A 24,975-nucleotide genomic window follows, 5' to 3' on the forward strand; every position below is an offset into this window, starting at 1 on the left:
ACAATTACTGAGCCTGCGCGTCTGGAGCCTGTGCTCCGCAACAAGAGAGACCGCGATGAAGAGTGGCCCCCGCTTGCCGCAACAAGAGAAAGTCCTCGCACAGAAACGAAGACCCAACGCAGCCATAAATAATTAAATAATTAAATAATTAAAAATAAATAAATAAATAAATAAAAATAAAAATCCAACCCCATTAATCCATGCCAGTTAAACACTCAACTAAAATTTCTAAGTAAGTGCAAAAGGAGATGGAGTTAGTTACCTTTTTTGCTGGAACAGTCCCAAGGAAAATGGTTACTACAAACACAGCAGGGAAACTGTTAAGACCGACCTATCTAGAACATAGTGTTGAACTAATTTCAGTCTCAAGTTGTGCTAAATGCTCATCATTAGTATGGCACAGTTTGGTCCATGATATGGTTTAATGCCAAGACAGATCCCAATTTGTTACAGAAACACATAGATTACTGTTGTTTTGTTTTGTTTTGTTTTGTTTCTAAATATACATATTTTAAAAAGCCAGGTATACTTCCACATACAAAGGCAGGTTTTCCCAGGACGAATTTACAGAAAGTAATCTGGGGTGCGCCGGGTCACATGAGGCTCTCCACGACGAGGTGCTGGGTCAAACTGAAGGAAGGAATACTTCAAAGTGTCATCTAATTCCATGATAGCAGCCTGGTTCCCACAACGGTAACAGTAATTCGGTGCACTGAAAATGGTAACCACATTCCGATCATGACACCAATTGTATCCCTCCATTACAAGTTGGTGAGCACGAGAAACCAGTGTGAGACCATTGGCATGGTTAAATGTTTCAGAAATATCTTGTCCAAATGTGTAGCCAGCCCTGAGTGGTGAAATACCCCACCCACCACGATCATCTGGATCTGACCGTAACAGATCACACATTGGGCCCTCATGTGGAACTTCTTGTAAACGATCCAGGGCTCTTATACGATCCAGTGTATCTATGGATGGGGAGAGGCCACCATGGAGGCAGAATATTTGTCCATCTACTAAAGCTGTAAGTGGCAGATAGTCAAACAGATCTGTAAAGTATTTCCAAACATTGGCATTCCCATACTTTCGAAGACATTCATCATAAAAGCCATATATTTGTCGGCTTTCGTGGTTTCCTCTCAATATTGTAATACGTTCTGGATAACGCACCTTTAATGCCACAAGAAGAGTCACAGTCTCCACAGAATAATGACCTCTGTCTACATAGTCACCCATGAATAGATAGTTTGTATCTGGTGACTTCCCACCGATTCAAAGAGTTCCATAAGATCAGGGAATTGACCATGCACATCTCCACAGACAGTAACAGGACAACGGACCTCTTGCACATTTGATTCTTTTGTTAAAATTTCCTTAGCCTTTTCGCACAGCGTCCGCAACTGATTCTCGTTCAGCTGTTTACACTCGTTCAGCTGCTCGACCCACTGGTCCAGCTCCTTGGTGAACGCCTTGTCGTCCACGGTGGCCCGAGCCCCTCCCCCGCTGCCTCCCGCCCCCCTCCCCCCGACCCCGCGCGCCCCAGTCCCGGGCGCCGCTCCCCTCGCCCGGCGCAGCCGCCGCCGCCAGCTCCCAGTGGGAGAGGAAGGAGCCGGGGAGCGCGACCCCGCGCCCCGCCCAAGCCCCGCGGGCGGCTCCGGGCGCACGGCCTCCGGGAGACCCCTGCCCGCCCTGGCCCGTCGGGCCGCGCGCCCCAGGAGTCGGTGAAGGGCGCGGGAAGGTGCGGGGCTTCCGCGGAGCTCCCGCCGGACGATGGGCACCTGCCGCCACCGCCTCCCGCCCGCCGGCCGCTCCCGGTTCCCTTGCCCCTTCTCTCTCGCTCTTTCTCTCCCCTCCCTCCGGGTGTCCCAAGTTCACCATTCTTAAACTTCAGTGTGCATAGAAATTACTTGTGGTATGTATTAGAATTTCAGATTCCTGTATTCTATGATCTGAGATTTTGATTCACTATGTTTGGGGAAAAACACAGGTCTTTTAATTTTTAACAAGCTCTTTTGGTGATTCTGATGCCAGTGGTCAGCAGACCATACTTTGAGAAACATTATAACTTACAATTATGGCTCGCCAATGAAATGTTTACTATTATCTATTGTCATATTATTTGGATGCTACTTCTGAATTGAACTTCACTGAGTCTAAAGGGCTGGATCTGTTTTAGCTGCCTGTCATACCTGATGATTTCCACCTGTGAGGTTTGCTGAGCCCTAAATGGCTTGTTTCTTTTTTTTTTTTTTTGAATTTTTATTGGGGTATAGTTGATTTATAATGTTGTGTTACTTTCAGGTATACAGCAAAGTGAATCAGTTATATATATATATATATATACATATATATATATACATATATATATAAATATATATATGTATATATATATATATGTATATATATATCTACTCTTTCTTAGATTCTTTTCCCATACAGGCCTTTACAGAGTGTTGAATAGAGTTCCCTGTGCTATACAATAGGTCCTTATTAGTTACTTATTTCATATATAGTAGTGTGTATATGTCAATCCCAATCTCCCAATTTATCCCTCACCCCCTTACCAACTGGTAAGCATAAGTTTTTTTTTTTTATACATCTGTGAATCTACTTCTATTTTGTAAATAAGTTCATTTGTACTCTTTTTTTTTTAGATTCTACATATAAGTGATAACATATGATATTTGTCTTTCTCTGTCTGACTTACTTCTGAATTGAACTTCACAGAGTCTAAAGAGCTGTATTCCCTGCCTGTCATACCTGACGATTTCCACCTGTGAGGTGAGACCTCAATGGCTGGTTTCCGCATGCAAACTAAAGATGGGCAGGACCAGGCTCTGATCCTAGAAGTAGGCCCTATGTGTGTGGCTTGAAGTTGAAATCACACTTTCTAAGGGTGCATAACAAATGAGCTTGATTTGAGTGTGATTTGATGGGTGATGCTTAGTAGCAGGGTAGAGACAATACTTGTGTTGTCAAGTGATAAGTGGGAAGCTGGAAAATATTCAGCATCATGGACATTTGACGGTTTTGGTTGCCCAGTATTAATTTCCTTTTCCTAATTAGTATTTTAATTTCATTATGAGGAATTACCTCTTCTCCATTGCATCTTCTGTAATCAGGTCCCACTTCCTCCCCTAACCAAAGGATGAAAAAGTGATCATAATTATGCCAACTTAACACTACTTTCCTGGAATTTCAAACTTGAAGGGAATTGCCAAAAGACAAACAAGTTTGAATCTATTCTATTCCAGCAGAGGGTCCAGTGCATACTCTTTTGCTACAAGAGCATTCCTATTCCTATGGTTACATCTTCTTAGCCTTTAGCTGCCTTGGTTCTTGCTGATTTCTAAACCTGGTTCTGCAGCCTTCGGGTGATTTCTATGAAGAAACAATATGTTTCCAATTAATTTCTTTTTGCCTAAGTTAGCCAGATTTATTTCCTGTTGCTTGTAAACAAAGAACTGTAAAGGATATATTCAGGAAGATAAGGCAAAAGGACAGGAAAATTGTAATACAAGCTTGGGGGAAGAGGGTTCTCTGAAGGGACAGCAACATGTTGGAGGACTCATGTGGGCCCAGAATTTGGACTAAGAATACCAGTTGTAGGGCTGAGAATAAGAGAACTAGGTCTAGATTCTACCTGTCAGTGATAATGCGTTACTAATGTATTGAACGGTGTTGAACCTGCAATTTGAAGTTTTTATACTTATAGAGAGAAGTAGCTGGAAAAGGTAGAGACTGATGGGGCCTGACAAATCCCAAAGATCATCTCTAGTTCTAAATCTAAGCCCTGTTAATCATCTTCATCCACTTCTGGAAACCACACTATTCCTGGCTACTAAGATACGCCTCTAAGAACAAGCAGCAGATTGTGAAGATCAAGATAAATACTGGTTCAGACCTTTTAATTTATGCCTTTCCACATGTATATCACATTTAATAATTTTTATTGGTGGGGATGGAAGTAAGGGTAAAGAGAATAGAGATGTTGAAAATTATGTTTATATTTATAACTTTTTTTTTCCAGAGGCTGCAAACTGTATATTATTTTCTTTTCTTTTTTTTAACAGTCATCAATTTTACACATATCACTGTATACATGTCAATCCCAATCGCCCAATTCAGCACACCACCATCCCCACCCCAAGGCAGTTTTCCCCCCTTGGTGTCCATACGTTTGTTCTCTACATCTGTGTCTCAACTTCTGCCCTGCTACCGGGTTCATCTGTACCATTTTTCTAGGTTCCACATACATGCGTTAATATACGATATTTGTTTTTCTCTTTCTGACTTACTTCACTCTGTATGACAGTCTCTAGATCCATCCACGTCTCAACAAATTACTCAATTTCATTCCTTTTTATGGCTGAGTAATGTTCCATTGTATATATGTACCACAACTTCTTTATCCATTCGTCTGTTGATGGGCATTTAGGTTGCTTCCATGACCTGGCTATTGTAAATAGTGCTGCAATGAACATTGGGGTGCATGTGTCTTTTTCAATTACGGTTTTCTCTGGGTATATGCCCAGTAGTGGGATTGCTGGGTCATATGGTAATTCTATTTTTAGCTTTTTAAGAAACCTCCATATTGTTCTCCATAGTGGCTGTATCAATTTACATTCCCACCAACAGTGCAAGAGGGTTCCCTTTTCTCAACACCCTCTCCAGCATTTGTTGTTTGTAGATTTTCTGATGATGCCCATTCTAACTGGTGTGAGGTGATACCTCATTGTAGTTTTGATTTGCATTTCTCTAATAATTAGTGATGTTGAGCATCTTTCCATGTGCTTCATGGCCGTCTGTATGTCTTCTTTGGAGAAATGTCTATTTAGGTCTTCTTCCCATTTTTGGACTGGGTTGTTTGTTTCTTTAATATTGAGCTGAATGAGCTGTTTATATATTTTGGAGATTAATCCTTTGTCCATTGATTCATTTGCAAATATTTTCTCCCATTCTGAGGGTTGTCTTTTCGACTTGTTTATGGTTTCCTTTGCTGTGCAAAAGCTTTGAAGTTTCATTAGGTCCCATTTGTTTATTTTTGTTTTTATTTCCATTACTCTAGGAGGTGGATCAAAAAAGATCTTGCCGTGATTTATGTCAAAGAGTGTTCTTCCTATGTTTTCCTCTAAGAGTTTTAGAGTGACCAGTCTTACATTTAGGTCTCTAATCCATTCTAAGTTTATTTTTGTGTATGGTGTTAGGGAGTATTCTAATTTCATTCTTTTACATGAAGCTGTCCAGTTTTCCCAGCACCACTTATTGAAGAGACTGTCTTTTCTCCATTGTACATCTTTGCCTCCTTTGTCATAGATTAGTTGACCATAGCTGCATGGGTTTACCTCTGGGCTTTCTATCTTGTTCCGTTGATCTATGTTTCTGTTTTTGTGCCAGTACCATATTGTCTTGATTACTGTAGCTTTGTAGTATAGTCTGAAGTCAGGGAGTCTGATTCCTCCAGCTCCGTTTTTTCCCCTCAAGACTGCTTTGAATATTCGGGGTCTTTTGTGTCTCCATACAAATTTTAAGATGATTTGTCCTAGTTCCATAAAAAATGCCATTGGTAATTTGATAGGGATTGCATTGAATCTGTAGATTGCTTTGGGTAGTATATTCATTTTCACAATATTGATTCTTCCAATCCAAGAACATGGTATATCTCTCCATCTGTTAGTATCATCTCTAATTTCTTTCATCAGTGTCTTATAGTTTTCTGCATACAGGTCTTTTGTCTCCCTTGGTAGGTTTATTCCTAGGTATTTTATTCTTTTTGTTGCAATGGTAAATGGGAGTGTTTCCATAACTTCTGTTTCAGATTTTTCATCATTAGTGTATACGAATGCAAGAGATTTCTGTGCATTAATTTTGTATCCTGCAACTTTACCAAATTCATTGATTACCTCTAGTAGTTTTCAGGTGGCATTTTAAGGATTCTCTATGTATAGTATCATGTCATCTGCAAAAAGAGACAGTTTTACTTCTTCTTTTCCAATTTGTATTCCTTTTACTTCTTTTTCTTCTCTGATTGCCGTGGCTAGGACTTCCAAAACTATGTTGAATAATAGAGGTGAGAGTGGACATCCTTGTTTCTTTCCTGATCTTAGAGGAAATGCTTTCAGTTTTTCACCATTGAGAATGATGTTTGCTGTGGGCTTGTCGTATATGGCCTTTATTATGTTGAGGTAGGTTCCCTCTATGCCCACTTTCTGGAGAGTTTTTATCATAAATGGGTGTTGAATTTTGTCAAAAGCTTTTTCTGCATCTATTGAGATGATCATATGTTTTTTATTCTTCAATTTGTTAATATAGTGTATCACATTGATTGAGTTGCATATATTGAATAATCCTTGCATCCCTGGGATAAATCCTACTTGATCGTGGTGTATGAACCTTTTAATGTGTTGTTGGATTCTGTTTGCTAGTATTTTGTTGAGGACTTTTGCATCAATATTCATCAGTGATATTGGTCTGTAATTTTCTTTTTTTGTAGTATCTTTGTCTAATTTTGGTATCAGGGTGATGGTATCCTCAGAGAATGAGTTTGGGAGTGTTCTTTCTGCTGCAAATTTTTGGAAGAGTTTGAGAAGGATGGGTGTTAGCTCTTCGCTAAATGTTTGATAGAATTCACCTGTGAAGCCCTCTGGTCCTGGACTTTTGTTTGTTGGAAGCTTTTTAATAACAGTTTCAATTTCATTACTTGTGATTGGTCTGTTCATATTTTCTGTTTCTTCCTGGTTCAGTCTCGGAAGGTTATACCTTTCTAAGAATTTGTCCATTTCTTCCAGGTTGTCCATTTTATTGGCATAGAGTTGCTTGTAGTAGTCTTTTAGGATGCTTTGTATTTCTGCGGTGTCTGTTTTAACTTCTCCTTTTTCATTTCTAATTTTATTGATTTGAGTCCTCTCCCTCTTTTTCTTCATGAGTTTGGCTAATGGTTTATCAATTTTGTTTATCTTCTCAAAGAACCAGCTTTTAGTTTTATTGATCTTTCTATTGTTTTCTTTGTTTCTATTTCATTTATTTCCACTCTGATCTTTATGATTTCTTTCCTTCTGCTAACTTTGGGTTTTGTTTGTTCTTCTTTCTCTAGTTTCTTTAGGTGTAAGGTTAGATTGTTTACTTGAGATTTTTCTTGTTTCTTTAGGTAGGCTTGTATAGCTATAAACTTCCCTCTTAGAACTGATTTGCTGCATCCCATAGGTTTTGGATCATCATGTTTTCATTGTCATTTGTCTCTAGGTATTTTTTGATTTCCTCTTTGATTTCTTCAGTGATCTCTTGGTTGTTTAGTAACGTATTGGTTAGCCTCCATGTGTTTGTGTTTTTCACATTTTTTCCCCTGTAATTCATTTCTAATCTCATAGTGTTGTGGTTAGAAAAGATGCTTGATATGATTTCAATTTTCTTAAATTTACTGAGGCTTGATTTGTGACCCAAGATGTGATCTATCCTGGAGAATGTTCTGTGCTAACTTGAGAGGAAAATGTAATCTGCTGTTTTTGGATGGAATTTCCTATAAATATCAATTCAATCTATCTGTTCTATTGTGTCATTTAAAGCTTCTGTTTCCTTATTTATTTTCATTTTGGATGATCTGTCTATTCGTGTAAGTGAGGTGTTAAAGTCCCCCACTATTATTGTGTTACTGTCAATTTCCTCTTTTATAGCTGTTAGCAGTTGCCTTATGTATTGAGGTGCTCCTAAGTTGGGTGCATATATATTTATAATTGTTATGTCTTCTTCTTGGATTGATCCCTTGATCATTATGTAGTGTCCTTCCTTGTCTCTTGTAACATTCTTTATTTTACTGTCTATTTTATCTGATATGAGTATAGCTACTCCAGCTTTCTTTTGATTGCCATTTGCATAGAATATCTTTTTCCATCCCCTCACTTTCAGTCTGTATGTGTCCCTAGGTCTGAAGTGGGTCTCCTGTAGACAGCATATATATGGGTCTTGTTTTTGTATCCATTCAGCAAGCCTGTGTCTTTTGGTTGGAGCATTTAATCCATTCACATTTAAGGTAAGTATCAATATGTATGTTCCTATGACCATTTTCTTAATTGTTTTGGGTTTGTTTTTGTAGGTCCTTTTCTTCTCTTGTGTTTCCCACTTAGAGAAGTTCCTTTAGCATTTGTTTTAGAGCTGGTTTGGTGGTGCTGAATTCTCTTAGCTTTTGCTTGTCTGTAAAGCTTTTGATTTCTCCATCGAATCTGAATGAGATCCTGGCCAGGTAGAGTAATCTTGCTTGTAGTTTCTTCCCTTTCATCACTTTAAGTATATCATGCCACTGCCTTCTGGCTTGTAGAGTTTCTGCTGAGAAATCAGCTGTTAACCTTATGGGAGTTCCCTTGTATGTTATTTGTCATTTTTCCCTTGCTGCTTTCAATAATTTTTCTTTATCTTTAATTTTTGCCAAATTGATTACTATGTGTCTTGGTGTGTTTCTCCTTCGGTTTATCCTATATTGGACTTGCTGCACTTCCTGGACTTGGGTGGCTATTTCCTTTCCCATGTTAGGGAAGTTTTTGACTATAATCTCTTCAAATATTTTCTCTGGTCCTTTCTCTCTCTCTTCTCCTTCTGCCACCCCTATAACGTGAATGTTGTTGCGTTTAATGTTGTCCCAGAGGTCTCTTAGGCTGTCTTCATTTCTTTTCATTCTTTTTTCTTTAGTCTGATCCACAGCTGTGAATTCCACCATTCTGTCTTCCAGGTCACTTATCCTTTCTTCTGCCTCAGTTATTCTGCTATTGATTCCTTCTAGTTTAGTTTTCATTTCAGTTATTGTATTGTTCATCTCTGTTTGTTTGTTCTTTAATTCTTCTAGTTCTTTGTTAAACATTTCTTGCATCTTCTTGATCTTTGTCTCCATTCTTTTTCCGAGATCCTGGATCATCTTCACTATCATTTTTCTGAATTCTTTTTCTGAAAGTTGCCTATCTCCACTTCATTTAGTTGTTTGTGTGGGGTTTTATGTTGTTCTTTCATCTGGTACATAGCCCTCTGCATTTTCATCTTGTCTATCTTTCTGTGAATGTGGTTTTTGTTCCACAGGCTGCAGGATTGTAGTTCCTCTTGCTTCTGCTGTCTGCCCTCTGGTGGATGAGGCTATCTAAGTGGCTTGATGGGCGGGACTGGTGGTGGGTAGAGCTGACTGTTGCTCTGGTTGGCAGAGCTTAGTGAAACTTTAATCCAGTTGTCTGCTGATGGGTAGGGCTGGGTTCCCTCCCTGTTGGTTGCTTGGCTGGAGGCAACCCAACACTGGAACCTACCTGGGCTCTTTGGTGTGTCTAATGACAGACTCTGGGGGGCTCACGCCAAGGAGTACTTCCCAGAACTTCTGCTGCCTGCGTCCTTGTCCCCACGGTGAGCCACAGCCCCCTCCCCCACACCTCTGCAGGAGATCCTCCAACACTAGCAGGTAGGTCTGGTTCAGTCTCCTATGGGTCACTGCTCCTTTCCCTGGGTCCCGATGCACACACTACTTTGTGTGTGCCCTCCAAGAGTGGGCTCTCTGTTTCCCCCTGTCCTGTCGAAGTCCTGCAATCAATTCCCACTAGGCTTCAAAGTCTGATTCTCTAGGTATTCCTCCTCCCATTGCCGGACCCCCAGATTGGGGAGCCTGACGTGGAGCTCAGCACCTTCACTCCAGTGGGTGGACTTCTGTGGTATAAGTCTTCACCAGTCTGTGAGTCACCCACGCACCAGTTATGGGATTTGATTTTACTGTGATTGCACCCCTCCTACTGTCTCATTGTGGCTTCTCCTTTGTCTTTGGATGTGGGGTATCTTTTTTGGTGAGTTCCAGTGTCTTCCTGTTGATGATTGTCCAGCAGCTAGTTGTGATTCTGGTGTTTTCGCAAGAGGGAATGAGAGTACTTCCTTCTACTCCGCCATCTTGGTTCCTCCTCCTCTCATTTTGTGTTGAGTTGTGATTAGAATAGCAAAGAAGAATTCTGCAGAGGTATTGAATTTGTCTCCTCTGACTCATCACCCCACAGTGCCCACAATATCTCTGACAGCCAGAACATATGCATCTGAGAGAAGGAAAGATCCAGATTAAGAGTTTAGTTGTGCCTCAGGGACAGAACAATGTTAACTCATCCAATCATAGATGGACCCAAGGTTTTGGCCTTATAAGCATTATTCTGACTCACTGAGCTAACCATTGTATGACTTGTTGTCTTAGTAGCTATAACTCATTGTTTTGTTATTTTATTATTTGCTGGGATTATAATATGCATCTTTATCACAACCTCTTTTCAGGTGATATTATACCACTTAACATATAAGAATCTTACAACTGTATACTTTTTTTTCCCTTCTTGGCTTTTGTGCTTGGTTGTCATTACACATGGTATATTTACATATTTGCACATTTACATATGTACATATATTCACATATTACATACATATTTACATCTGTTCTAAAGCCCATAATTCATTGTTTATATTTTTGTTTACAGAGTCAATTATATTTTAACCAGATTTAAATAATTTATAAAACTGGCACCCATGTATTTATTATTTCTGGTGCTCTTCATTTCTTTGTATAGATTCAGATTTCCCTGTAGTGTAATTTTTTTCTTCTTGAAGAACATCCTTTAACATGTCATGTAATGTAGGTCTGCTGGTAATGAATTATTTTACTTTTTGTATGCCTACAAATCTCTTTTTTGTGGTTGTTTTTAACAGATCTATTAATATATAATTCATATGCTTTTATGAATTTGCCAATTTAAAGTATACAACTGAATTAATATTAGAATATTTTTATTATCCATGAAGGGAAACTCATACCTATAAGCCATGGTTTTCCATTTCCCCCCAGTTACCCCAGGCTTGGCAACCACTAACTTATTTTCTTTATAAAGTTGCCTATTCTGTACATTTCATATAAATGAAATCATACGTGTTTTCTCTATCTGGCTTCTTTCACCTAACAAAATAATATCAAGGTTCATCCATGTTTATCATGTATCAGCAATTCATTATTTTATGGCTGTAAGATATTCCATTGTATGAATCTACTACATTTTGTTGACCCAGTCATTAATTGATAGCCATTTGGGTTTTAACAAGTTTTTGTTATTATGAGTAATTCCACTATGAACATCCATGTATAAGTGTTTGTGTAGATATATGTTTTCATTTCTCTTTGATATATACTTAGGAGTGGAATTACTGGATCATATGGCATCTCTATGTTTAACATTATGAGAAATTGCAAAACTGTTTTCCAAAGCAGCTGTACCTACATTCTCACCAGCATGTGAAAGTTCCAATTTCTCCACATCTTCACCAACACTTGTTACTGTTTTTAAAAAGTATAGCTATCCTAATGGGTGTGAAGAAGTATTATATCCCCTTGTGGTTTTGATTTGCATTTCCCTAATAACTAATGATGTGGAGCATATTTTAATTAATTAAATTGAAGTATAGTTGATTTACAATGCTAGTTTCTGATGTAGAGCAAAGTAATTCAGATATATATGTGTGTGTGTGTGTGTGTGTGTGTATATAGTGTATATATATATATACAGTTTTTTCAGATTCTTTTCCATTATAGGTTGTTATTACAAGATGTGGAATATAGTTCCCTGTGCTATAGAGTAGGTCTTTATTGTTTATTTTACACATAGTAGTGTGTATCTATTCATCACAAACTCCTAGTTTATCCCTCCCCCCTTTTCCCCTTTTGTAACTATAAGTTTGTTTCCTATGTCTGTGAATCTGTTTCTGCTTTGTAAATAAGTTCATTTGTATCATTTTTTAGATTCCACATATAAGTGATATCATATGATATTTGTCTTTCTTCTACATACTTCACTTAGTATAATAATCTCTAGGTCTGTTCATGTTGCTGAAAATGGCATTATTTCATTCTTCTTTATGACTGAGTAATATTCCATTATATATATATATATATCACAACTTAGGTTGCTCCCATGTCTTGTCTATTGTAAATAATGCTGCTATGAACATTGGGGTTCATGTATCTTTTGGGATTAGAGTTTTCCTCTTTTCTGGATATATGCCCAGAAGTGGGATTGCTGGATCATATGGTAACTTTCTTTTTAGTTTTTTAAGGAACTTCCATACTGTTCTCCATAGTGGCTGCACCAATTTACATTCTCACCAACAATGAAGGGGGTTCCCTTTTCTCCACACCCTCTCCAGCATTTATTATTTGTAAACTTTTTGATGATGGCCATTCTGACCAGTGTGAGGTGATACCTCATTGTAGTTTTGATTTGTGTTTCCCTAATAATTAGTGATGTAGAACATCTTTTTATGTGCCTGTTGGCCATCTGTATGTCTTCTTTGGAAAAATGTCTATTTAGATCTTCTGCCCATTTTTTGACTGGATTGTTTGTTTCTTTGATATTGAGCTGTATGAGCTGTATGTGTATTTTGGAAATTAAGCCCTTGTCAGTTGCATCATTTGCAAATATGTTCTCCCATTTTGCATGTTGTCTTTTCATTTTGTTTATGGTTTCCTTTGCTGTGCAAAAGCTTATACATTTTATTAAGTCCCATTTGTTTATTTTTGCTTTTATTTATTTTACCTTGGAAGACTGACCTAAGAAAACATTTGCTATGATTTATGTCAGGGAATTTTTTGTCTATGTTCTCTTCTTGTAGTTTTATGGTGTCATGTCTTATGTTTAAGTCTTTAAGCAATTTTGAATTTATTTTTGTTCATGGTGTTAGGGAGTGTTCTAACCTCATTGATTTACATGTAGCTGTCCAGCTTTCCCAACACCACTTACTGAAGAGACTGTCTTTTCTCCATTGAATATTCTTGACTCCTTTATCATAGATTCATTTACCATAGGTGTGTGGGTTTATTTCTGGGCTCTCTATTCTGTTCCATTGATCCCTATGTCTGTTTTAGTGTTGAGCATCTTTTTTCTTGCACTTATTGACCATTGTGTACCTTCTTTTGAAACATGGCTATTCAATTCCTTTGCTCATTTTAAAAACTGAGTTGTTTTCATTATTGATAGCTGTTTTCACTGTGTTTGGGCTGATGGATTTTTGAAAGTTGTTTTCACTGTTTGGGCTGATGGAATATTTTCTTTCACTACTATTTTTCTTTCAGTACTATTATTCTTTCAGATGTGTTTCCTGTCTACTAGCTTGTATTATTTCACAAGAAATCTGCTATCATATTTATCTATGTTTCTCTGTGTGTAAAGTATCTTTTTTCTCTGGCTGCTTTGGGACATATATTTTTATTGCTAGTATTTTAAGCGATTTGATTATGATATGCATTGGTACTGTTTTCTTCGTGTTCCTTGTATTTGGGATTTATCAGTTTTGAGATCTGTGATTGAAGTTTCCATCAACTTTAGGAAACTTTCAGTCATTATTTCTTCAAATATTTTTCTACCCACTTTTCAAGTTTTCCTGAATTACAGGTATACTAGGCCACATGAGGTTGTTTCAGAACTCCGTGACTCTCTATTCATTTTTAAAAACTTTTTATTTTGGAACAAATTTAGATTCATGGGAAATTACAAAGATAACACAGAAAAGTCTCGCGTACCCTTCACCCAATTGTCCCAATGGTTCCATCTTAAGTAACTGTAGTACAATATCAAAACAAGAGAATTAAAAATGTACAATGTGTGTGCATCATTTTATTCCACTTTATCACATGTATAGGTATGTGGAACCACCACTGCAGTCAAGATATATCATTTCAGAATGCTCCCTCATGCTAAGTGTTTATAGTTATATCCATTCCATATGCTCTACCATATGATAAAATGAAATTATATAGTGTATGACCTTTTGGGATTGGCTTTTTTTTCACTCAGCATGACACAATGTGTTTGTGTTTACTCATTCACACACTGGAGGACATTTGTGTTGTTTCCAGTGGTTACCTATCATGAATAAAGCTGCTGTGAACATTTGTGTATAGATTTTTTGTGTGAACATATGTTTTATTTCTCTGGGATAAATGCCCAGGAGTGTGATTGCGGTGTGGTATGGTAAGTGCATGTTTAGTTTTATAGGAAACTGCCAAACTATTTTCCAGAGTGATACTGATACTCTGTTTATTTTTTAAGTTTTTCTTTCTGTATTTCATTTTGGGTAGTTTCTATAGTTATACCTTCAAAGTAAGTAATTTTTTCTTTTGCAATATCTAGTGTTCTGTTAATCCTATCCAATGTATTTTTCATTCCAAATACTGTAGTTTTTATTTTCAGATGTTTGATTTGACTTGTTTTTGTATATTCTATGTTTCTACTTACATTTTTTAACATTTAGAGTACAGTTATAATAACTATTTTAAATATCTTGTCTGTTATTTCTGACATCTGTCTCAGTTCTGGGCCTGTTTTGATACACTGATCTTTTCTGCATTATGGGTCATATTTTTTCTTTGCATGCCTAATAATTTTTTATTGGATGCAAACATTGTAAATTTTATCTTCTTGGGTGCTCAAATTTTTGTATTTTTATAAGTACTCTTGAGCTTTGTTCAAGGATACAGTTAAATACTTGGAAACTTTTTGATCTTTCTGGGTATTCCTTTTAAAGAATTTTTTAGGTGGCACCAGAGCCAAGTTTAGTCTAGTGTTGTTTCCCACTACATAGGTGAGACCCTTCTAAATTCTCTACCCCATGTTTTAAGAATAATGAGGTTTCCAGTCTAACTTGTGGGAACAGGTTCTGTCACTAGCTCTGATTATTATTTCCTCTAATCTTTTCAGGTGGTCCTCTCCTTATCTTCAGATAGTTTACTTACATGGATACAGTAATTAGTACTCTTCTGAATACTTGAGGAAGACCCTTTAAATCTGATTACTCTATCTCTGAACCTCTCTCTTCTCCAGCACTCTGCTCTGTGAACCCTGGCTACTTTGGACTTTCACACTCTCAACTTTGTCTCTTCAACTCAGCACATCTTCTGGGCTCTCCCTGAGTTCCCGCTCCCTGTGCTGTGGCCTTGAAACTCTCTCAGTGCAGTAAGCTGAGGCATTTATTGGGCTCACTTCATTTTTTTCAGCATCTCTTAGAAATCAGTCCTTCCTTGCCTGATGCCCAGTGAATTGAAAGCTGATGTTTATATCTATCTATATCTATATCTATGTTTATGTCTATATCTAATGGTCTTTATTTTTGTCATTTCCGGTGGGAGAGTAAAACTGGTCCTTGCTACTCCATGTTGGCCAGAAGCCAAGCTAACCACTCTAGAAACACGGTGGACAGAATTAGCTTGGTTCCTTCAGCCCCTTACTTGGGCCAGATATTTTGCATACCAGGTCAGCAGCCGCAAATTCACTTACTTCAGGACAAGGCTATTAAGGCAATAATTTATTATTTCAGCTGTTTTCAAATGGCATGATTGGTGCTTTTAGGGCCCAAACTCTACTATTAAGCTGCTGTGTGTCTTGTGGAAACTGAGAAAAATTGCCACAAGATGACCTCTCTTTGTTCTAATTCTGCTTTGGATCCTGTTTGACTTCATTTGATGTTGTGTTTTTCAAAGTTTCATTGTGCTCATTTCTTCTCCATTGTATGATCTCTGTTTTTCTGTTAAATACATTTTTTCTCTTGTGACCACTGAAGCAAAACACATTCAGTTGATTATTTTACTAATATCCATCATTCTGTACAACGATTCCCCCTGCCAACTTTTAGGCCTTCTTATGATTTGAATGAGGAGTTTGGTAGTAGTAAATTTGGCTGTCAGTAAATTCTAAAAGCCTCGTTGAATTGACTTTTCAAAAAAACCTTATTTTGAATTAATTATAGATTCACAGAAGGTTGCAAATAAATGTATAGGAAAGTCTTATGCACCCCTCACCACCTCATACCAACATCTCACAGAACTACTGTATAATATAAAAACCAAGAAATTGACTTTGGTACTTTGATTTCGCTTTTTATACATACATTTGTGCATGTGTGTGTAAGTATGTGTGTAGCTGTATGTGATTTTCTTACATTGGTAGCTTTGTTTTACCACCACCACAATAAATACATGACTTTAATTTTTATTATTATGACTTTTCTTATTTTGATAGTTCAGCAGCATTACAACTCTTACTAGTCATGTGTTACACAATACTATCCCTTAAGTATAAAACTCCTTTACACAGGGAAATTAGTTGTTAGACCCAGAAGTTGAAGTAAATATATGACCTTTCTATTGAAAAGAATAATTTTTAAAGCTGTTTCATCTTTTCTTTTTAAAAAATAAATTCATTTATTTATTTATTTTTGGCTGCATTGGATCTTTGTTGCTGCGTGCAGGCTTTATCTAGTTATGGCGAGTGAGGGCTACTTTTCCTTGTGGTGCACGAGCTTCTTATTGTGGTGGTTTCTCTTGTTATGAAGCACGGGCTGTAGGCACGTGGGCTTCAGTACTTGTGGCACGTTGGCTCAGTAGTCGTGGCTCGCAGGCTTAGTTGCTCTGCTGCAGCTGGGATCTTCCCAGACCAGGGCTCGAACCCATGACGCCTGCATTGGCAAACGGATTCTTAACCACTGGGCCACCAGGGAAGTCCCTGTTTTATCTCTTGCATTAAGACCTTTAAATTTTTTAAGAGGAAATTATTTCCAATATGGATTTGGAGAAACACACAATATTAACTGAATGAATGAAGATTTATGATTAGTGAGATTTGACAGTAATTTGTTCTCAATGAATGGAGCACTTGTTGCATACTGGCTAACATTTGTGAATATGCAATTTAAACTCTAGTTCAGTCTTGTCCATTTAAAAATACTATACCGGAGGGAGGGGCAAGATGGCGGAAGAGTAAGACGCGGAGATCACCTTCCTCCCCACAGATACATGAGAAATACATCTACACGTGGAACTGCTCCTACAGAACACCCACTGAACGCTGGCAGAAGACGTCAGACCTCCCAAAAGCATGCTGCGCTGGGCAAACCAGTGGATGAGACCACCTCTGGAGAAGGGTTCCGATGTGCTGGGGAAGAACTTGGATGCTCGCTTATTCCTCGGGTCATTGGGGCATTTTGGTCATTTTCATAACATTGCTGAAGTTTTCCCTGTTTTTAGGTTTAAGGAAACTCCTTCTGAATTTAATTCCTTTCACTTATTCAACCTCCAAATGAAGTTCCCGTATCACTTGGAAGTTTTATATATGTTTTCAAAAATGGAAGAGAAAGCAGACAATGTGACTGTGGTCAACTAAATGAGAAAAAAAAAAAGGGTTATAGGAAGAGCAAAAATTGGAAAGAGAGCTGAGAAATGTTATGACAAGTCTCACAAACTGCAACCCCAACTCTACCCCTGTAAAATCATCTTATTGTTGCTACTGAAAAAAAGACTAACTGCAAATATGATTTATTGCATAAGTTGTGCTATCTTTGTAAATTCAAAGATTATATGTCACTTAGGTCATTTTTAACTAACAATAGCTATATGTTGCTTCATTTTCCTTTATTATGTATAACGTTATTAAACTTTGCTCTATGAAAAAAAAAATACTATACCTTTTAAGTCTCTTTTAGTCTACATGTTTCCACCCCATCCCATTCTTTTTCTTACAATTTATCTTTTGAAGATCTTGGACTATTTGACCTGTAGTTTCCTACAATCTGGTGGAGTGCTACATTACTTCTCCTACCTATATTTTCCACAAATTGGCAACTGGTTTCAGAGGCTTGATCTAACTCATGTTGAACTTCTTCAGCAAGCCTATAGATAGATGATGGTGTATTCTTTCACTAGAATGCGTATAATATCTGGTCGTCTACCTTTTTTGTGATAATAGCAGCTATTGAAGTTCAACACTTAGATTCATTAATTCATTGGGAGCTACAAAATTGTTTATTCTAATTCTATAATTCTTCATATATTACATGGAATACTTTTATGTAGATGCTTCCCTTAATCTACTATTTGGTTACATATGGGGAATATAGGAGAAAAGCTTATTTCCCCTTATTTACTAATTTTTGAGATAGTTAATTTATTTGTTATCATTCTATGAAAGTAAAAAAATAGTTTTATGTTTTTAAAAATATCATCACAAACTCATGAATCTCCTTTTTTTTCTACACCAAGAATCCATTCTTACCCCTTTAAAAGTAGCTGTACTATATCTAAAATGCTTGAGCAGATAGCCATTGAATTCTATATTCCATTCATTTTAGTCCTCATTTGGTATTAGTTCTACATGTAACTATACGTCCTATATGTTTAATGCTCACCAATATTTATAGACAGTCTGATTGTCTGAAGATTGTTCTCTAGTAGATTCTTCAAGATGAGATCATAGGAAAAATACCCTGAGTTTTAGCATGTTGATAAGTGTTTGTACCCTTTATACTTGCAAATCAGTTTTGCTAGATATAAAATACTGGGCTGACATTTTCTTTGCATATCCTAAATACATTTCTTCATATTCTTCTGGTTTAAGGAAGTTGCTGCTTGAAAATCTGTTGCTATTGAAAAGCTTGATTATTATCTAATTTTTCTTACTTGATAAGTCACTACTTTTGTCTAAACCAAGGTTTCTCCATCTCAGAACTACTGATATTTTGCACTATATATATATGGGATATCCTACAGTAAATTGTAGAATGCATAGCAGCATTCCTGGCCTCTACCCCTAGATGCCAGTAGCATCGCAGTTTTAGGCATTGCCAAATATCCACTGGAGGCAAAATTAACACTGGTTAAGATTCACTTATCTAGATTACAACAGAAAATTTAATTATCTTAATAGTCCAATAATTCTAAAAGAATACAATACCTCTTGGACTTGATCAATATGGGTTTATGTTTTCATTTATGTGATGTTATTTTAAGATCTAGCTTGAAATTTCTCTTCATTTCAGGAAAGAGTTCTTCAATTACAGTATTTAGAATTTATTCTTTTCTTTGGGAATATCGTCTTTTTTTATTTTTTTTATTTTTTATTTTTTTAACATCTTTATTGGAGTATAATTGCTTTACAATGGTGCATTAGTTTCTGCTTTATAACAAAGTGAATCAGTTATACATATACATATGTTCCCATATCTCTTCCCTCTTGCATCTTCCTTCCTCCCACCCCTCTAGGTGGTCACAAACCACAGAGCTGATCTCCGTATGCTATGTGATTGCTTCCCACTAGCTATCTATTTTATGTTTGGTAGTGTATATATGTCCATGCCACTCTCTCACTTTGTCACATCTTACCCTTCCCCCTCCCCATATCTTCAAGTCCATTCTCTAGTAGGTCTGTGTCTTTATTCCCGTCTTGCCACTAGGTTCTTCATGACCTTTTTTTTCCCCTTAGATTCCATATATATGTGTTAGCAAACTATATTTGTTTTTCTCTTTCTGACTTACTTCACTCTGTAAGACAGACACTAACTCCATCCACCTCACTACAAATACATCCATTTCATTTCTTTTTATGGCTGAGTAATATTCCATTGTATATATGTGCCACATCTTCTTTATCCATTCATCCGGTGATGGACATTTAGGTTGCTTCCATGTCCTGGCTATTGTAAATAGAGCTACAAGGAACATTGTGGTCCATGAATCTTTTTGAATTATGGTTTTCTCAGGGTATATGCCTAATAGTGGGATTGCTGGGTGGTATGGTAGTTCTATTTTTAGTTTTTTAAGGAACCTCCATACTGTTCTCCATAGTGGCTGTATCAATTTACATTCCCACCAACAGTGCAAGAGTGTTCCCTTTTCTCCACACCCTCTCCAGCATTTATTGTTTCTAGATTTTTTGATGATGGCCATTCTGACCGGTGTGAGATGATATCTCACTGTAGTTTTGATTTGCATTTCTCTAATGATTAATGTTGAGCATTCTTTCATGTGTTTCTTGGCAATCTGTATATCTTCTTTGGAGAAATGTCTATTCAGGTCTTCTGCCCTTTTTCGGATTGGATTGTTGTTTTTTTTTTTTTTGTTATTGAGCTGCATGAGCTGCTTGTAAATTTTGGAGATTAATCCTTTGTCAGTTGCTTCATTTGCAAATATTTTCTCCCAATCTGAGGGTTGTCTTTTGGTCTTGTTTATGGTTTCCTTTGCTGTGCAAAAGCTTTTAAGTTTCATTAGGTCCCATTTGTTTATTTGTGTTTTTATTTCCATTTCTCTAGGAGCTGGATCAAAAAGGATCTTGCTGTGATTTATGTCATAGAGTGTTCTGCCTATGTTTTCCTCTAAGAGTTTGATATTGTCTGGCCTTACATTTAGGTCTTTAATCCATTTTGAGTTTATTTTTGTGTATGGTGTTAGGGAGTGTTCTAATTTCATACTTTTACATCTACCTGTCCAGTTTTCCCAGCACCACTTATTGAAGAGGCTGTCTTTTCTCCACTGCATATGCTTGCCTCCTTTATCAAAGATAAGGTGACCATATGTGTGTGGGTTTATCTCTGGGCTTTCTCTCCTGTTCCATTGGTCTATGTTTCTGTTTTTGGGCCAGTACCATACTGTCTTGATTACTGTAGCTTTGTAGTATAGTCTGAAGTCAGGGAGCCTGATTCCTCTAGCTCCATTTTTTGTTCTCAAGATTGCTTTGGCTATTCGGGGTCTTTTGTGTTTCCATACAAATTGTGAAATTTTTTGTTCTAGTTCTGTGAAAAATGCCAGTGATAGTTTGATAGGGATTGCATTGAATCTGTAGATTGCTTTGGGTAGCAGAGTCATTTTCACAATGTTGATTCTTCCAATCCAACAACATGGTATATCTCTCCATCTATTTGTATCATCTTTAATTTCTTTCATCAGTGTCTTATTATTTCCTGCATACAGATCTTTTGTCTCCTTAGGTAGGTTTATTCCTAGATATTTTATTCTTTTGGTTGCAATGGTAAATGGGAGTGTTTTCTTAATTTCACTTTCAGATTTTTCATCATTAGTGTATAGGAATGCAAGAGATTTCTGTGCATTAATTTTGTATCCTGCTACTTTACCAAATTCATTGATTAGCTCTAGTAGTTTTTTGGTAGCATCTTTAGGATTCTCTATATATAGTATCATGTCATCTGCAAACAGTGACAGTTTTATTTCTTCTTTTCCAATTTGGATTCCTTTTATTTCTTTTTCTTCTCTGATTGCTGTGGCTAACACTTCCAAAACTATGCTGAATCATAGTGGTGAGAGTGGGCAACCTTGTCTTGTTCCTGATCTTAGTGGAAATGGTTTCAGTTTTTCACCATTGGGGACGAGGTTGGCTGTGGGTTTGTCATATATGGCCTTTATTATGTTGAGAAAAGTTCCCTCTATGCCTACTTTCTGCAGGGCTTTTATCATACATGGGTGTTGAATTTTGTCGAAAGCTTTCTCTGCATCTATTGAGATGATCATATAGTTTTTCTCCTTCAATTTGTTAATATGGTGTATCACGTTGATTGATTTGCGTATATTGGAGAATCCTTGCATTCCTAGAATAAACCCCACTTGATCATGGTGTAAGATCCTTCTAATGTGCTGTTGGATTCTGTTTGCTAGTTTTTTTTTGAGGATTCTTGCATGTATGTTCATCAGTGATATTGGCCTGAAGTTTTCTTTCTTTGTGACATCTTTGTCTGGTTTTGTTGTCAGGGTGATGGTGGCCTTGTAGAATGAGTTGGGGAGTGTTCCTCCCTCTGTAATATTTTGGAAGAGTTTGAGAAGGATTGCTGTTAGCTCTTCTCTAAATATTTGATAGAATTCGCCTGTGAAGCCATCTGGTCCTGGGTTTTTGTTTGTTGGAAGATTTTTAATCACAGTTTCAATTTCAGTGCTTGTGATTGGTCTGTTCATATTTTCTATTTCTTCCTGGTTCAGTCTCGGCAGGTTGTGCATTTCTAAGAATATGTCCATTTCTTCCAGGTTGTCCATTTTATTGGCATAGAGTTGCTTGTAGTAATCTCTCATGATCCTTTGTATGTCTGCAGTGTCAGTTGTTACTTCTCCTTTTTCATTTCTAATTCTGTTGACTTGAGTCTTCTCCCCTTTTTTCTTGATGAGTCTGGCTAATGGTTTATCAATTTTCTTTATTTTCTCAAAGAACCAGCTTTTAGTTTTATTGATATTTGCTATTGTTTCCTTCATTTCTTTTTCATTTATTTCTGATCTGATCTTTATGATTTCTTTCCTTCTGCTAACTTTGGGGTATTTTTGTTCTTCTTTCTCTAATTGCTTTAGGTGCAAGGTTAGGTTGTTTATTTGAGATGTTTCCTGTTTCTTGAGGTAGGCTTGTATTGCTATAAACTTCCCTCTTAGAACTGCTTTTGCTTCATCCCATAGGTTTTGGGTCGTCGTGTCTCCATTGTCATTTGTTTCTAGGTATTTTTTGTTTTCCCCTTTGATTTCTTCAGTGATCACTTCGTTATTAAGTAGTGTATTGTGTAGCCTCCATGTGTTTGTAATTTTTACAGATCTTTTCCTGTAATTGATATCTAGTCTCATAGCGTTGTGGTCGGAAAAGATACTTGATACGATTTCAATTTTCTTAAATTTACCAAGGCTTGATTTGTGATGCAAGATTTGATCTATCCTGGAGAATGTTCCATGAGCACTTGAGAAAAAAGTGTATTCTGTTGTTTTTGGGTGGAATGTCCTATAAATATCAATTAAGTCCATCATGTTTAATGTATCATTTAAAGCTTGTGTTTCCTTATTTATTTTCATTTTGGATGATCTCTCCATTGGTGAAAGTGGGGTGTTAAAGTCCCCTACTATGATTGTGTTACTGTTGATTTCCCCTTTTATGGCTGTTAGTATTTGCCTTATGTATTGAGGTGCTCCTATGTTGGGTGCATAAATATTTACAATTGTTATATCTTCTTCTTGGATCGATCCCTTGATCATTATATAGTGTCCTTCTTTGTCTCTTGTAATAGTCTTTATTTTAAAGTCTATTTTGTCTGATATGAGACTTGCTACTCCAGCTTTCTTTTGATTTCCATTTGCATAGAGTATATTTTCCATCCCCTCACTTTCAGTCTGTACGTGTCCCTAGGTCTGAAGTGGGTCTCTTGTAGACAGCATATATACGGGTCTTGTTTTTGTATCCATTCAGCCAGTCTGTGTCTTTTGGTGGGAACATTTAATCCATTTACATTTAAGGTAATTAACAATATGTATCTTCCTATTCCCATTTTCTTAAATGTTTTGGGTTTGTTATTGTAGGTGTTTTCCTTCTCTTGTGTTTCTTGCCTAGAGAAGTTCCTTTAGCATTTGTTGTAAACCTGGTTTGGTGGTGCTGAACTCTCTCAGCTTTTGCTTGTCTGTAAAGGTTTTAATTTCTCCATCAAATCTGAATGTGATCCCTGCTGGGTAGAGTTATCTTGGTTGTAGGTTTTTCTCCTTCATCACTTTAAATATGTCCTTCCACTCCCTTCTGGATTGCAGAGTTTCTGCTGAAAGATCAGCTGTTAACCTTATGGGGATTCCCTTGTGTGTTATTTGTTGTTTTTCCCTTGCTGCTTTTAATATGTTTTCTTTATATTTAATTTTTGTTAGTTTGATTAATATGTGTCTTGGCGTGTTTCTCCTTGGATTTATCCTGTATGGGACTCTCTCTGCTTCCAGGACTTGATTAACTATTTCCTTTCCTATATTAGGGAATTTTTCAACTATAATCTCTTCAGATATTTTCTCAGTCCCTTTCATTTTCTCTTCTTCTTCTGGGACCCCTATAATTCTAATGTTGGTGCGTTTAATGTTGTCCCAGAGGTCTCTGAGAGTGTCCTCAGTTGTTTTCATTCTTTTTTCTTTATTCTGCTCTGCAGTAGTTATTTCCACTATTTTATCTTCCAGGTCACTTATCCGTTCTTCTGCCTCAGTTATTCTGCTATTGATCCCTTCTAGAGTATTTTTAATTTCATTTATTGTGTTGTTTATCATTGCTTGTTTCCTCTTTTAGTTCTTCTAGGTCCCTGTTAAATGTTTCTTGCATTTTGTCTATTCTATTTCCAAGATTTTGGATCATCTTTACTATCATAATTCTGAACTCTTTTTCAGGTAGACTGCCTATTTCCTCTTCATTTGTTAGGTCTGGTGTGTTTTTACCTTGCTCCTTCATCTCCTGTGCGTTTTTCTGTCTTCTCATTTTGCTTATCTTATGGTGTTTGGGGTCTCCTTTTTGCAGGCTGCAGGTTCGTAGTTTCTGTTGTTTTGGGTGTCTGTCCCCAGTGGCTAAGTTTGGTTCAGTGGGTTGTGTAGACTTCCTGGTGGAGGGGACAAGTGCCTGTGTTCTGGTGGATGAGGCTGGATCTTGTCTTTCTGGTGGACAGGTCCACATCTGATGGTGTGTTTTTGGGTGTCTGTGGCCTTATTATGATTTTAGGCAGCCTGTCTGCTAATGGATGGGGCTGTGTTCCTGTCTTACTAGTTGTTTGGCATAGGGTGTCCAGCACTGTAGCTTGCTGGTCGTTGAGTGAAGCTGGGTCTTGGTGTTGAGATGGAGATCTCTGGGAGATTTTTGCCATTTGGTATTATGTGGAGCTGGGAGGTCTCATGTGGACCAGTGTCCTGAAGTTGGCTCTCCCACCTCAGAAGCACAGCCCTGATGCCTGGCTGGAGCACCAAGAGCCTTTCATCCACACGGCTCAGAATAAATGGGAGAAAAAATAGAAAGAAAGAAAGAAAGAGGTTAAAATAATTTAAAGTAAAATAAAGATAAAATAAAATAAATTTATTAAAATAAAAAATAAAAAAAATTATTAAGGAAAAAAATTTTTTTAAATAAAAAACAAAAAGAAAAACGGACGGACAGAACCCTAGGACAAATGGTGAAAGCAAAGTTATACAGACAAAATCTCACACAGAAGCATACACATACACACTCACAAAAAGAGGAAAAGGGGAAAAAATAATATATTTTGCTCCCAAAGTCTACCTCCTCAATTTGGGATGATTTGTTGTCTATTCAGGTATTCCACAGATGCAGGTACATCAAGTTGTTCGTGGAGCTTTAATCCGCTGCTTCTGAGGCTGCTGGGAGAAATTTCCCTTTCTCTTCTTTG

The 24,975-nt window shown here is 37.1% G+C and overlaps 1 protein-coding gene across 1 annotated transcript; it reads right to left on the bottom strand.

The window, feature by feature from the left end:
* Nucleotides 1–500: 500 nt before the first annotated feature.
* LOC133081656 (serine/threonine-protein phosphatase 2A catalytic subunit beta isoform-like) lies at nt 501–1,292 on the bottom strand. Its single transcript, XM_061177979.1, has one exon. The coding sequence runs from the start codon at nt 1,237–1,239 to the stop codon at nt 565–567; it is 675 nt and encodes a 224-aa protein (XP_061033962.1). The 5' UTR covers nt 1,240–1,292; the 3' UTR covers nt 501–564.
* Between the last annotated feature and the right edge of the window lie 23,683 nt (nt 1,293–24,975).

Source organism: Eubalaena glacialis, chromosome X (assembly GCF_028564815.1).
Source record: "Eubalaena glacialis isolate mEubGla1 chromosome X, mEubGla1.1.hap2.+ XY, whole genome shotgun sequence".
Lineage (NCBI taxonomy): Eukaryota > Metazoa > Chordata > Mammalia > Artiodactyla > Balaenidae > Eubalaena > Eubalaena glacialis.

Excerpts from the sequence above, each read along its gene's own strand:
- LOC133081656 (XM_061177979.1), bottom strand. The coding sequence starts at position 1,239 with ATGGGTGACTATGTAGACAGAGGTCATTATTCTGTGGAGACTGTGACT.